General features: G+C 39.0%; 1 protein-coding gene across 2 annotated transcripts; it reads left to right on the forward strand.

Annotated features, from left to right (window-relative positions):
- Positions 1-581: 581 nt before the first annotated feature.
- Positions 582-14,067, forward strand: HUS1 (HUS1 checkpoint clamp component). 2 transcript variants are annotated; one of them, XM_081933160.1, is made up of 8 exons: positions 582-716; positions 1,718-1,845; positions 5,435-5,611; positions 6,446-6,553; positions 8,552-8,626; positions 11,651-11,750; positions 12,269-12,400; positions 13,603-14,067. In XM_081933160.1, the coding sequence occupies exons 1-8, from the start codon at positions 665-667 to the stop codon at positions 13,683-13,685; spliced, it is 855 nt and encodes a 284-aa protein (XP_081789286.1). In that variant the 5' UTR covers positions 582-664; the 3' UTR covers positions 13,686-14,067. The 2 variants fall into 2 exon arrangements, with proteins under 2 accessions (XP_081789286.1, XP_081789285.1); XM_081933159.1 differs by lacking the exon at positions 582-716 and adding an exon at positions 727-1,207 and having other exon boundaries at positions 1,660-1,845.
- Positions 14,068-16,132: the final 2,065 nt, after the last annotated feature.

Genomic DNA, 16,132 nt, shown 5'->3' on the forward strand with positions numbered 1-16,132 from the left:
TAGGACAATTAACCACTGGAACACTTTGCTTCAGATGTTGTAGGAGCTTTATCACTGGAGATTTTTAAGAAAACACTAGACAGTCACTTATCTGAAATAGCAAGTCGGAAGGGCAAAAACTTTCCTGAAAACTCCTAAACCGAGAGACTGTAATAATCTTTTTTTCTTTTAAAGTGTGTAACCTTTCCGGACCGCTATTAAACAAAATAAAGGAAAGTGAAACAAAATGGGGGGAGGGGTGGCATCGTTGGCAGCGACCCCTTGTTCGGTTTCCAGGTTTCACCATAGACCGGGGTCCCCAAACTTGGCAACTTTAAGACTTGTGGACTTCAACTACTCTGCAGTAAATCGAAGAAAATGATAAGAAGAGTTCGTAGGATCAGAAATTGGCCTTTTGACGCTGCGACATTCCCGATTCCCACATAAATTGGGCTGGCCGTGAGAGAGATTACGAAACCGATTCCACTGGTCCAAACGGGGAAAGAAAGAAAGAAAAAATCTACGGAGGGACAAGAACTCTATGGTTATGTTTTTGCATAAACTCCCCGCGACATGCCCCTAAGACTCTTAAGACGGGAACCGGAAGTGCCCTTTCCTCCCTTTTTTATCTATGGTTGATTGGTAGAAGGCGAGGGGCAGCTTGGAAGCTCAAGCCGTTGCAGTCATGCGTTTTCGAGCGAAGATTATAGACGTGGGATGTCTCAATCATTTCAGTCGTGAGTAAAGCGTGTGAAAATGGCTGCTGCTCAGCTGGAAAGAAAAAAAGCATTTGGAAAGAGCGTGCTCGGCTTCGCCTCCCCTCCCTGGTTTCTTTTGACCGACTGTCTGCTCGGTTTGCAGTTTTTAAAGAGTGGCGCTTCTTTCCTATCAAAATAGCGGGCTTCCCCTGAGAGTATAAAGGTCTTCAAGGAAAATACCAAGCCTTCTGCTGGGAATGGAAATAGAAACGTGGCTATTGATTCAATGAAATAAAAAGTGTTTCATATATTTGGCAGTCCATCTGTTTGTTCCATGCTACCGAGGAGGCTAAATGGGGTGATAGAGCCGTAGCTGTCAATTGAATTGGATTAAATCAGGCAGATACATATTATTTCCAATGATTTGCTTCCCAGCGTGTGCTAAACTGGAATCAAAGAAGCCATATGAATACTCAGACAATGTATGTAGTACAGGAAGAATTTCATGTTTTCATTCTGCAGTTAGAGAGGTAAAAAATTACAGGGAAAATAAAAAGGGGATTTACAGGGATACTTCAAAAGTTGCAGCCTATCTATAATGAGTCTATTAGTACTGTGTTATCTCAAAGACTCTTTTATTCCTCCATGATTAGCAAACATTGAGTGAGATATTAAAAAAATATTTTATCTCACTCAATGCTTGTTAATTATGTCAATAAAACCAGTTATAAAAATTCAGCCATACTTGCACACAGCTAAATAGCTGAAAAACTATTACAGTGATTATAAATTTGGCTCCGAAGATTCTTTGTTAATCTTACAAAGAATCACAAAGTGATAAGTTAATCACAAAGTGATAAGTTAATATTTTAGTGATGAGTTATTACTGGAGTCCAGTAATTTTTAATGCAACTTCCAAACTATCCCTTAATTATGCCTTTCTGGTAATGAAGTTTCATTTCTATTTTTGTTCCTATAATAGATGTTCTACTATACAGAGATATTAAGAGAGTATGTTGTAAAATGTACTGTCTTGACAGGTGTGATAAGCACAATTGCCAAATTAGCTAAAACCTGTATCCTGCGGCTTACTTTGGATAAACTTTACTTCATCCTCAGTGACAAAGTGGCAAATGGTGGTGTTAGCATGTGGTGTGAGCTTAACCAGGTAAGAATCCAGGGGTGAAAAATAGTAAAAACAGCAGACTGTGAAGTGCATTTGATTTAAATTAGAACTTTGTAACAAGCAAAGAGATGTTTCATTGTGAATACTTGCTCCTAACGAAGACGTATGCGTGTTGTAAAGGAAACAGTATTGTACACAATAATAAGCAGTTCCTCCTATGTTCCTATAAAATGTAAAAAATAATTAGATAGAAATAAATGAACAGAAAGACAGAAGACAAGCAAAAATGCAAGTTTAATTTGAGATAAAGATTCATAAGAACTGAATGATATCCAAGAAGAGCGAGAAAATCATTCTCATAATTTAAGAAGGGATATAGAAGAATAGCGTTTAGATAGCTTAGCATCTGTCTTAGCACAGAATCATCCAAATTAAATAAGCAGAGGTAAATTGACTCATATTTGATATTGCTGTTTCTGTTTGCAAGATTCTCACTGTGAGTGTAGGGTCTGCCCTCTTAAACAATCAAAGAGCCATTTGGACCCATTTCTGACAGAAAAGAAAGCACGGAGCCACAAAACCTGGGTGGGTGTGGCCAACTCAATATCATTACCACCCAGTCATATGACCCCTCCAGCCATGCCTACCCAATTCTGTGGAAAATCTCTCTCCCTCTCTTCTTCTCATTTCTGTTTTTTTCTCTTTTTCCTCTCTCTCCCCTCCCCACTCTCTTTTTTCTTTCTTTTTCTTCCCTTATTTGTTTCTCTCTCTTTTCCCTCTCTCTCTCATTCTCTCCCTCCAGCTCTCTCTCATTTCTCTCTCCCTCTCTCTCATTTGTTTCTCTCTCTTTTTCCTCTTTCTCATTCTCTCCCTCCATCATTTTGACCAACACCCGGTGTAGGTAAAGCAGAGAGGGGAAGATTACTGGAATTGCCTTGGCTACAAAAGTGATTTCTGCTATACTTCCTACTACTAAATAATGCAAGTGCTGGGTGCTCATAAAAGAACTTAAATGCTTTTTAAAACAAAAACAAAAACCAGCATGATTACACAAAGAACTTTCTGATAACCTGAAAGACAAAAACACTTAACTAGAAAAAAATGGAAAGAGACATAACTAAGGTAGAATACCAGCTTATAGGCCAAATCTGCAAAGATGAAGTCAGGAAAGCTAAGGCTCAAAATGAAGTAAGCCTTGCAACAAATGACAAAAAAATAAAATAAAAATTTCAACATATAAAAAAAAACAAGAAAAAAGTCAAGGAAACAATTGGTCCAATAATGAGAGAAGATAGCAAAGAAGTAATGGGCAGTGGAGAGAATCCATAATACTTAATTCATTCTTTGCATTTGTCTTCGTGCAAAAAGATAATACAGCCCAGCCTATCAAAAATATACACTGCAAATACAAATTAAAATAAGAAAATAAGAAAACATCTGTCTGATCTAAATGAGTTCAAATTAATGGGACCTGAATGATTACATCCCAGAGTTCTAAAGGAGTAGCAGATGTGATCTTAGAATCATTGAACCATACTTTTCAAAGATTCTGGAGAACCAGGGAACTACCAGAGGACTGGAAAAGAGCTGATATGGATCTTACCTTCAAAAAGGAAAAAAATAGACCCAGGAAACCAGAGACCAATCATTCTGACATCGATATTTGGGAAGACATGCAACAGATCTGTGAATATCTAGAAGCAAGCAAAGTTATAACCAGAAGCCAAAATGGGTTTGCCAAAAACGTCATGCTAAACAAAGGTTATTTCATTTTTTGACAAAGTGACTAAATAGATGGACCAGTAAAATGCAGTGAACATAAGAATACTGGGATTTCAATAAGGCATTTGGCAAAATAGACCAGAACCTACTACTTGTTAAGCAAAAAAAAAAAAGTGGGATACACAACATCAACATCTGATGGATTTATAACTGACTGACAAATCACACTGCTCATGTAGTCCTTAATGGAATTACATCTACATGGAGGGAAGTAAGCATTCGGGTACCCCAAGGTTCCATTTTAACCCCAGTACTTTTCAACATCTTCATAAACTATTTGGATGAGGAATAGAAGGGGAACTTATCGAATCTGTAGAAGACACTAAACTGGCAGAAATAGCCAACACCCCAAATAAACCTTGACAGATAAACCAGATAAACCTTGACAGACTTTAACAAAAACCCAACACAGATTTCATTAATGGAGGGATAGAATCAAGACCACATGAAGTATTAGTACTGCTTTATAAAGTCTTAGTAAGATCACACTTAGAATACTACACCCAGTTTTGATCACCATATTATAAAAATGTTGTAGAGACTTTGGGAAGAGTGTAGAAGAGAGAAACAAAGATGATTAGTGGGATGGAGAGTGAAACGTGAAAACGGTTGCAGGGATTGGGTATATTTAGTCTAGAGAAAATGACTAGGGGTGATATAACAGTGTTCCAATATTTGAAGGGCTTTCAGAAAGAAGAGGAGGTCAATCTATTTTTCAAAGTATCAGAAGGCAAAACAAGAAACAATGAATGGAGAGGAGCAAGCTAGAACGAAGGAGAAGTTTCCTGGTAGAACAATTAATCAGTGGCACGGCTTGCCTTTAAAAGTTGTGGTGCTCCATCACTGGAGACTTTTAAGGAGAGACCATCATTTGTCTGGAATGGTATATATAGTCTCTTTTCTTTTAGTAGCTTGACTAGAACAGTATGTCAAACTGGCAGCCTGTGGGCCAGATTCCTCACACCCATTCCAGCTCTGCGAAGGGGAAAAACGTCGCAAAACGTCATGTGATGGCAACGTGACATAGCGAGTTTGACACCCGTGGACTGGAAATTCTAGGTCTCTAAAGTCTATTCTAACTCTTACTCTTTTATTTGGAGATTATGTAACAAAGTATATGTGATTATGTAACAAATTCTGAATTATAACAGTAAATCATGCAAGCAATGATAGCATAATGTAGGTTTAATTTAAAGCAGCTTTCTTCTCCCATTCTTAATTGTCTCCAGATGGTAGCATTTATTTCTTGTCACTGCAGATTAGTAGCATATCAGCAGAAAATTCAGAGGGAAGCTGATGGTCAGTGACTTGTATTTTATATATCTCTGATCTAGAGATTTATTAAATTTAGGCATCTGTCAGTAAAGTAGAGTTGAATATTTTATTTATTTAATATATGGCATACGGTTGGATAAAATACAGAGATTAGAATTCTTTGTTGTTCAAACTGAAGGTTTTATTTAAAAAAAACTTCTGTTAAACTATAGAAAGGAGTACAGTCAGGATCTATAATATTTTGTTGTGAGACTTTATGTATGTTGGAAGATTCTAACAAAAGAAAGTTAGTAATTTTTCCATGTGTATTGTTTGTTTAGTTAGCTATTACATGCTGTGTATTGTTTTTATCTGGTCTGTTTGGAGACATGTGTGAATTAATTCTTTTGACCATATTGAACTTGTTTGATAGTTCATACAAATAAAGTTGCAGGATTACATTCATGACTATAACAGCTACCTTACTTATATTTACTTAATTTTGAGAGCAAAAGAAAAACTAAATACTTTTAAATGAAGCCCAATATTAATAGCACTAGTCTTATCAGTATCTTTGCTTTTAAAATTGTTCTAGATGAACTTCTTTGATGAATTCCAGATGGAGGGTGTCTCTGCAGAAAATAATGAAATTTATTTAGAACTGGCACCTGAAAACCTTTCCAGGGCTTTTAAAAGTGCTCAGAATGCCAAGACAGTGAAAATCAAATTGACTAATAAACAGTCTCCTTGTCTTACAGTAGCCGTGGAGCTGGTGAGTAGAGAATTATTCTAAGTCTAGTATTAATCTTTCTATCAAAGGAGAATTACAATGTATTCAAGTGCTTGGTCAATAATAAAAGGTAGAGTTGTGTAAATGCTCATGACACAATAACTTCTTTCAGCATAACTTTTACTCAGGAGGATCTTCATATTGTTGAACATTCTGATATGGTTATCCCTGATATTGTGGCCTTTTAGTTCTTTGAAGTCCCCAGGTTCACTACCTAGTATGAAAGTGGAAGGAAAATAATAGTTTTCAATTAAATTAAATTATGGTACTGAATACTTGGTTACCTCTGCATGAGGATTAGTTTGGGGTTTTTACAGTTCACACAAACCATGTAAAAATGACAACATAGACTCAAAGGAAATCTGTTGCTAGTTATTTCTGTGTGATTTAATTTCTTAAACAACAGAGATCTGCATGTTAGGATTCAGGCTATGAAGAAGTAAATAGTAGATTCAAAGCACATTTTGTACTGTAAACAAAATTGTCATTTAAGATTCCAGGTAGCAGTAATTTCAAATTTGATAGCCAAGACTTTGAAAGTTGATTTGTCTGGCCTAGGCAAACATTCAGAAGGAAATGATTAAGGCTGACCATGTTTCATTGTAACTATCCACACATGATTGGAGAAGAGATAACTTTATGATACCAATATTCACAGGCTTGAAGTCATAGTGTTACTTGCAGTTATGAAGGAGTTGCTTTCTGGTATAAAATGGATGTTGCAGTGAAATGTGGTAATTCTTTAAATAGCCAAAATTGGTCATATAAAGTTTGGTTATATGACCAAATTGGTCATATAAAGTTTCTTTCTTCCAGCCTTCCTTGTCAACCAGTAGCCGCACTGTGACCCATGACATTCCTGTAGCAGTTATCCCCAGAAAACTGTGGAATGACTTCAAAGAACCCAGTGTGCCCAACTTCGATGTAAGTAACTTGATTTTCAGAAAATTGAAACTAGATTTTAAAAAGTTTTATTTTGTTTCTTCTAAAATTTATTGTCGCGTTTAAGCTTTATTGCAGCAAATTTCTTATGTTTCTAATATTTAAAACAAATATCCTTTTTGTTCTTAGCATTTATGTTGTATAATTTGATACCAGTGAACATTTTTATCTGTGCTCTTTCCGATATTTTTTATAATTTTCACAATGATTTTTATGCATTAGCATGCATCAGATTATAGAGGTACTTTCAAATGTAAGATTGTAATTCAATCCAAGGTTTAATTCCACAAAACATTACCGGTGACACTGAAAAGTAGCTTGAAATCGTAAACCAAATTAATCATAGTCAAGATCATGACAAAAGGACAAAACAAAAGAATCTCAGACATGGACGAACTATATTTTTTACGTTCAAGATTCCCTACCACAAGCCAATTCTCAAACATGGACTATAGAAACCCTTGCATTACTCAGTTGATGTTCATTAAGCCTCATCTCACTGAGTTACTAGGCTTAATATAGTTAATATTTATTAAGCCAGAACTAGAACATTCTCGAGTGGTCTTTATTGCCAAGGTGCTTAGCCTGATTCTTTTCTTCATATATTCTAGGTGGTTCCTTGGAGTATTGAGACAAGTCTTGATTCTGGCTTAAGTTCTAAGCCAAGCTCAACTTAATTGATGCAAATAGCTAAGTAGAATCCTTCTCTGAGGAGTTGGCCCAAACTCAGGCCATGGTGCAACATAAATACTTCTTTGACCCAAAGCAAGTTCATCTAACTTACTGCAAGAGGAGGTTTTTAAATTTGGCTGGCCTGTCCTTCCCTATATCTAGAATTCTCATTTGAAGAATGATATTTAGTTTAGTTTAGTTTACGTTATTGTCATTGCACATCATACAACAAAATTAAATGCCATCTTCAGTGTACATTATAACTATAAAAATCAAAACACAAAAACACATCCTTCACATGCTATATAATTGAAATTAAAAATACGATATTGCATTAATATTGCACTATACCATATAATTCAATATAGTTACTGCCCTGGGACCGAAGCAGTTTTTCAGCCTATTTGTCCTTGTTTTTAATATCCTGTACCGTCTGCCAGATGGTAATAGTTTAAAAAAAGAGTGCCCAGGATGAGATGGATCTTTAATAACGTTTTGAACTTTGTTAAGGCAGTGGGAGCTATAAAGCTCTTCCAAAGAGGGGAGAGGGCAACAATGATCCTCTGGGCAATGACGTTAACCCTCTCGACCATCATTCTATAGGCCACTGTGCAATTGGCAAACTATAGATAGGTGCAGTAAGTTAAAATATTCTCTGTAGTGCAGCGGTAGAAGGTCACCAGCAGTTTTTCATTCAGTTGTTGTTTCCTGAGAAGTCTCAGGAAACTACCTGAGACTCTGCTGGGCACTTTTGACTAGTGCTGCAATGTGAGTGCCCCAGGTCAGGTCCTCTTTTATAATAACACCCAGAAACTGGCCACTGGCTCCACTCGGTCTCCACTGATAATCAAGGCCTGGATGTCTGATCTATTCCTTCTATAGTCCACTATAAGCTCCTTGGTCTTATTGGTGTTAAGGACCAAGTTATTGTCTTCACACCACAAAAGCAACCCGTCCACTTCATCTTGATAGGCAGACTCATTCCAGCCCCTCCCCCCTCTTGGAGATAAGTCCCATCACTGTTGTATCATCTGCAAATTTAGTAATAGTATTTCTAGTAGGAAGGAAAGAGATATATTTATCAGCGTGGCCTGATTCAGAGTTTAGCTATGGCTTATTTTTTTTGAGCTAAATTTGAGTGAGTTCATCCAAAATCATATGTCATAATACAATCATGTGCTGAACCGTAGAATATCATTTGGTTCTAAATTAACTTAATTCTCCATGGGATAATATATCATCTTGGAAAGTGTGTCACTGCTAAGATATTCCTAGGTCATCTAGAGTGCTACTGATTTTATTTTGTAGGTCAGTATTTATTTACCTGTGCTGAAGACCATGAAATGTGTTGTGGAGAGAATGAAAAATCTCAGCAGTTCTGTTGTAAGTTACAATATGTTTAATTGTGAAGGCATAGTTGGGAAGAGAGCTAAATATAATTGAGTTGCATTTCTACTTAATTTTGGAATTTTGGAACATATTATTTTAAGATGTTCTTTATATAATCAGAAATGGAGTAAATAGCTTTCTCAAAATGAATTACAGATAAAGCAAATTCATTCTAGGTTAGACCATGATGGGAATAGTAAGATATTATTATTGTTTGTTTTCTTTCCTTTAAGTTATGACACAAGCTGATTTGGCACATAATGCATATTAGGATTTGGTTTCCAAGTTTGTTCAGTCTTGCAAATGAGCAAAGACATCAAGTCTTGTTTGTCTGATAGTAATCTGATATGCAAATTTATATATTTGATATTGAATGCTTGCCAAGATATTACGGCTTTGCAGCATTTAGAATTCATTTTGGGGAAAGGGACTGCAGTGTTTTATAGGCACAAATATATCACATTCTAGCAACATCTTTAAACCAGTTGTATCTTTATCATGCTGCAGAGGGAAGCCCTGCAGTTCTGGGAAAAGCTTGCCTTAAAAGATTATTCATTAGTGCCTTTTGCATACGGTGCAGCACCTTTGAATTTTAAGTGCTGCATAACATCAACATGCAAATATATATAGAGATTCACCAGTTCTGAACTGTGAAGAAAGTACAGTAAGATTTGCCATTTTTCACAAATTTTGTAACTCGTATCACACCACTGTGATAATTGTCTTATTGCTAAGATAACAGTGGTCCAAATAATTTCTGGAGAGTCAGATTTCGCATTATACTTTGGACTAGCTACCAAATTGTGAAATGCTAAGAAGATGTTTCGAGTATTCTCCTTCAAAGATTGGTTGATATAATCAGTATGGTAAATTATAAAAACATTTATTGGAAGGCTCATTAGAGTTTATTCTCACCTTTATTCTCGTTCTTTGTCTACTTTTCCAGGCAATTTGGCATCCTCTCAAAAAAACCACTTTTTGGTCATGAATCATTTTGATTTTTTAAAAAACTCTATGAAGCCTGTATTGTGGAGATAAAATGAAACTAGTGACTGTTGTTTTTTTTCACCCAGTTCCACAATTTTTGGTAAATGATTCTTAATTACAAATAACAAAAATAATAAAAATGTTAATGAAAAGAATATAAATTAACTTCAAATGATCAAAAAACCTGGGAGACATAGCTGTTCATAAACTTGCCTGGATATGGGCTACAGAATAAAGTAGAATAAGGAATAAAGATTATCTTAAGAGTGCATGGCTTTACCATTCTTACAAGTATTCCATATACTGTGTTTCCCTGAAAATACAACCTGTCCTGAAACTAAAGCCTTGCCACATTTTTCGCGTGGGCAAAAATATAAGCCCACCCCCGAAAATAAACCCCTGGACAACCCTCCCTTCGGCCAGGCAGAGCACTGCTCACTGACCTAGCATTATCCCGAAAGTGCCAAGTCGCAGGAGCCGGGGGGGGGAGCGCTCACGTTGCTTGCCGCCTTCGGGATACCACTAGGTTGGGGAGTGGTGTTCTGCCTGGCCAGAGGGGAGAGTTGCCGGGTGGCTGCTCCCTTGTGAACTGGCTCCCGAAGAGCCGGGCACAGTCTCAGGGGTGAAGCAGCCATGAGGTAACCATGCTCATGAGCAGCCGCCCGGCAAATCCCCTCTCCAGCCGGGCAGAGCACCATTCACTGACCTAGGGGGTATCCCTAAGGTGCCAAGTCATGTGGTGCTCTGCCCGGCTGGACAGGGGAGCTGCGCGAGCGCCTGTTCCGCCCACAGCCTCACCAAGCCCTTGCGCAGCTCTCCCAGGCATCGCCGCTGGCCGCTGCTCCCCGCCTCTGCCCCACTCAATGCATAACTTCCAAACTCCAAAACTCGGAGCCGAGTCTTCCAGCATCGGCCGCTCTAGGAGTGCTCTCTATGATGGGCCGGCTGCTGGAAGACTCTCTGTCTGGAAGACTCTCTGTTCGGCAGCCGGCCCACCATAGAGAGCACTCCTAGAGTGGGCGATGCTGGAAGACTCGGCCCTGAGTTTTGGAGTTTGGAAGTTATGGATGGAGCGGGGCGGCAGCGGGCAGCAGCAGCTAGCGGCTGTTTCCTGGGAGAGCTGCGCAAGGGCTTGATGAGGCTGCGGACTCCTAGAGTGGCCGATGCTGGAAGACTCGGCCCTGAGTTTTGGAGTTTGGAAGTTATGCGCGGGGCGGCAGCGGGTAGCAGCAGCTAGCGGCTGTGGCCTGGGAGAGCTGCGCAAGGGCTTGATGAGGCGCTCTCGCAGCTCCCCTCTCCAGCTCCATGCACTGACCTAGGGGGTATCCCGAATGTGCTAAGCCACGAGAGCTGGGGGGCGGGCAGAGCACCACATGGCTTGGCACCTTAGGGATACCCCCTAGGTCAGTGAATGGCGCTCTGCCTGGCTGGAGAGGGGATTTGCCGGGCGGCTGTTCGTGTGAATGGTTAACTCATGGCTGCTTCGCCCCTGAGGCTCTGCCCGGCTCTTTGGGAGCCAGTTCACAAGGGAGCAGCCGCCCGGCAGCCCCAAAACAATAAGCCCTCCCTGATAGTAAGCCCAAGGCCATATTTCGTGGGGCAAAAGAAAATAAGCCCCTGTCGTATTTTCGGGGAAACACGGTATTCCTTTTTCTTTTGCATATTTATCAGACTGCCCGGACTCATATAATCTTTTAATTAGCAGGGAGTTAGTATAACCATGGTGCAAAAGATATCACTTGTTTTAAAATTAAACAGCATGACAATAATCTAGGCTAATGGTTAGGAGGGGGGTCTATTTAATTAGAAATCCTACTTTTTTGTGATTATTTCAGAGTACCAAACCTCATTCTTTGAAATTCAACTTCTCTATCTTTAGAACTACAGTATATGCTGATGGTAACTCCACAAATACCAAGTGTTCAGTTCACGTTTCCATGCAGTTTTTATGTTGTACAGTTGTGTTCATAAACATATGGACTGGAATTGGAAAATGTTATTAATGGTTCTCAAAACTGATTAACTATGCAGGTAATAGAAGCAAATCTAAATGGAGAGATGGAATTGAAAATAGAAACTGAACTAGTGTGTATTACAACTCACTTTAGAGACCTTGGAAATCCTCCCTGGGGTAAGCATTTTACTTCTTTTGTTTTTCAGACCAGGATTGATTTCACATATCTTTACAAATGAAATAGTACAATGAGGCTAGAAGTATTTTACTGGGAATAAAGTCTCATTGAAAAGAGAGTGCTTTACATCTACATATAGCACTATGTTACACTGCTTTGAATCCTCATTTCCTATTTATTCATCTTTGGTTGCCCCAGCTTCATTCCAACTGTAATGGCTGTTCCTCTTCTCTGTTAGTCGGGAGGGTGCCTCCGATCAAGCGAAAGAGCCACCGCTCTTCTGCAATCAATGAGGGGTCCCTCTTTTCTTCGTCACTCTTCCAGGTGACTTTAGCTCCTTAGGATTTCCTAACTGAGAAGTATTGGCTGGGATTCGCAGAGCCCTGCTATCCAGCAACCTCCTGCTGAGACGCCAAACCAGAAGTCCCTATTATAATGTTTTAAATGCTATGGAATTTAAAGCTAAGCTTACAAGTCTGGGTGTAGATAACAAAATACTTTCTGTTTTGAATTTTAGTATCTTGGGATGAGTCTCAAAACTCTACTCACGAAAGAGATCCTATGAATATGGCTGAGGTACGCATTGATATTAAGAGACTTCTCCAGTTCCTTGCAGGGCAGCAGGTCAACCCCACAAAAGCACTGTGCAGTAAGTGTTTATTTTTCGCTAATCTTTAATCAGTTTAATCATCTAGGTACATACAATCATATAAAATATTTGATAGAAATTGTCATTTTTTTTCTATAAAAATGAAAGTGTCTAGTTGTAATTTATTCAGGCTGAACCAATGGTATTCAATGGAGGGTCAGAACTGACATTCCATACAGTTTTGGATTATTGTTGTTGGATTATTATCTAATATTATCGGTTGCATTTAATCCTACCTTTACAGTAAATAATTAATGATTCCTTGACTATTTCTGCATGATTTATATTTTTTGCATTCTTTGATTTAGAAATCTTGTTTTGTTATAGCAAGTACCAAGCACAACTGAAATTCTGAGTTTCCTGTTCACAACTGAGACTGAAATTATTCTGATCAAGTGCCAAGGAAGGTTTTATAATCTTCCAGTCAAGTAGTCCTCAACTTACAGTGGTCCTTTAACAATCATTTGAACTTATGATGGTCATGGAATTGGTGCTTCATGGCTGATAAAGCACCCTTGGCCATTGTAAATAGTTGTACCTCGGGCCTGTCAAGTTTATGACCAGTTGTGGTGTTCCATGGTCATATAACTGCAATTTATGAAATGTTTTGCTATCTTTTAGTTAAAAATGCCATTAAAATGAATGGGTTTGATTAACAACTACCATGCTTTCTTTGCAACAACCATAGAAAGGGGTCTAGGACAACTCACCATATCCAACTCTTTCTGTCCAAGTTGTCCAAATTGCCATGGGACAACTTGTCACGGCCATCTCGCTGTGGGACAGCTCACCATGGGACAAGCCTTTCACTAATTTTGAAGAAATGGTGAAGTAGAATAATTAAATAAAGTATGCAAAAGGAAGGACAAAATGAAATGTAAATGACAAAAATTAAAACATTTTTAAATAATGTTAAATTATGTTATGTTAAATAATTTAATTGTGTTGTGCTGAGTTGGCCTGTGGTGAGTTCTTGTGAGATAACAATGGCGAGTTGTCCCATTCCAATAGAAAGGCCAGAAAAATACTTCTATGCTTTCCTTGACTTATGACTGTAATGACTTACGAGCAGATTTCTGGTTCCTATTACAGTCGTAAGTTGAGGATGTATGCAGTCTTTATTGAATAGGAAGCACGTGACAAATTTTCATGCTTCACATTGGGCTTTGTTATTCTTTAAAATATGGATTTATGTCTTGCAGATATTGTAAGTAAGAGAATTGTTCATTTCATCTTACTCCATGAGGACGTCTCTCTTCAATATTTCATTCCAGCCCTTGCATGAATTGAAAAGTCATTCCGGCTCATATCTTCAAGTTGTTGAAATAGGTTAAAAAGAATGAAAGGAAAGATGCTGTCTGTCTATTAAAAATCCATCTTGTAGCCAATTTACTATATCTCTCTTTCTGAGCATATGAAAAATATGGAATATTTTTAAAAATCATGCAGAGAATGTGGGAAGAGAATAAGTACAGAATTAAAGAAAGAACATTTAAATAATTTGTTTTTACCTGTTTAGGAATGATGAACTTTTCAAAATCTCATTTTAAGTTACGCAAACACAGATGATTTATGAAACTACTGTAAAATAGCTATCTCTGGGAATTTGTGACTTTTAGCAGGAAGGTTATTTCATACCCAAATTAAGAAAAAAATATTGAACTTTTGTCTAATAGATTCAATTAAGCATTGACCTAGATAGTTGGATACTGTTGGGATTTAATGTTTTGATGATGGTATCATACAAATGAAGCCAATAACATCATTCATATTATTTGCCAGACAACAAATGTATTACCCGTATTTATTCGAGTATAACGCGCACACGTGTATAAAGCGCACCCCCTAATTTTTGATTAAAAATTGGTATAAAATTTTGTTTCACACCAAGCATTGTAATAGTAATGACTATTGCCGCCGGCAGGGCAGGAAGGGGGCGGAGGCGCGCCAGCTTTTGCTCTAGTCAAGACAAAATAAGACCAAACTCGCGGGAGGCATTGTAATGAGTAGGCGATTGCTGTATAGAGAAGAGGAAGAGCAGGCTAAAGGTCCAGCATAGAAGCGAAGCCGAAAGAGATCCTTGCAAGGCTCTGCAGGCTTCCTCGGAGTAAGGAAGGCAACAGCTCCCCTCACCCCCCAGAAAGCAGCGGGGCTTGTCGCGATGAAAAAGGCAGCCCTGATGCCGAGGAGAGCCTTGCAAGGAGGCGGAAAGAAAAAGCCCGAAAAGGGACCAAAAGAAGCGGGGGGAGCTTCGCCCGCCTGGTGGGCAGCCTGTGCGCGCCTGTTGCCAGTGTTCGGCGGCAGCAGCGGCAGCAATAGTCGGAGCGCCACTGCCGCCGCCGAACGCTAGCAACAGGACCGCCGGAGCGCCGCCTCATCTCTCCCAGGCGCCGCCTTTGAAAACGCCTCGATGGCTGCCCACCAGGCGGGCGAAGCTCCCCCCGCTTCTTTTGGTGCCTTTTCGGGCTTTTCCTTTCCGCCTCCTTGCAAGGCTCTCCTCGGCATCAGGGCTGCCTTTTTCATCGCGACGAGCCCCTCTGCTTTCTGGGGGGTGAGGGGAGCTGTTGCCTTCCTTACTCCGAGGAAGCCTGCAGAGCCTCGCAAGGATCTCTTTCGGCTTCGCTTCTATGCTGGACCTTCTGTAGGTAGAACAAGCGACGATTCCTTGGTTTAAACGGCGGCAGCAGCGGCGGGGAGACAAAGGAGGGGAAAGGCGGCAGGCAGCTGAGTTGTGACTATTGAGCACGGCGCCGCCTGAGGCCGGGATTGAGGCTGCAGTCCGGAAATTTACAATTTACAATTCGCCACTGCCACCCCAGCCCAGCCCTCGTTTATAACGCGCACCCAAACTTTGACTTCTTTTTTGGGTATAAAATTTTGCGCGTTATACTCGAATAAATACGGTATGTGGAATAAATATCTGTTCCAATGTATGCAAAAGATATAAATTGCAGCAAAAATTTTATACACTGCAATCAAGTCCATTATATGAAACTTCGATTTTAGAAAGCTTATAAACAAACACATGTAAATTTATAAACACATCAAATAAACATAGGTAAATAATCATTTAAGATAAATCCATATGAATAGTCATTCATATTTATGCATTAAGCTTAAACATTACAAAGTGAAGCAAAAAAGGAATGAAATAAACTTTACAATTGGAATTAACAGAAATTCTTGAAATTGGATTTGACAGTTGATTCCTAGATAGGAGTATAATTATTGTAGATGGCAGTAATGGGCAGCAGCCTTACATTGCAGCAGATAAAAACAGTTGCATGCAGTGGGAGAAAGAAGTGAAAGACAGCTGAAGTTTCAAGCAAAGCTAAGTAAAATTAAAAAAGCAAATGATGAGAAGGAAAGAAAAGGACAATGAAAGAATTGGTGCTGCACAACAGTCAGACAAAAGCTATGGCCCAGCATGATGTTTCACAAAGGGGGGAAAAGGGGAAGAAAAATGAAATCAAAACAAAGTTAAGTAAAAGTTGAAGAAGAAAAAGAAAAGAAACAATAGGAGGAAGAAAAGAAGATGGGGAAAAGGTAGCAAGGTTATACAACTGGTGTTGGGCTCAATCGATGCAAGTGGCATTGCAATCTGTACAATTGGCAGTGGTGTTGGGCAATATTGCTGACAGCAATTATGGGCACAACTGACATGCAGCTAATAGCATTGGCAATGGGTGTAAATGGTGACGTGTGCAGCAGGGAGTAATGGTGCAAAGTGGC

The sequence above is a fragment of the Natrix helvetica genome (genome assembly GCF_964273705.1).
Source record: "Natrix helvetica genome assembly, chromosome: Z".
In the NCBI taxonomy this organism is placed as follows: domain Eukaryota; kingdom Metazoa; phylum Chordata; class Lepidosauria; order Squamata; family Natricidae; genus Natrix; species Natrix helvetica.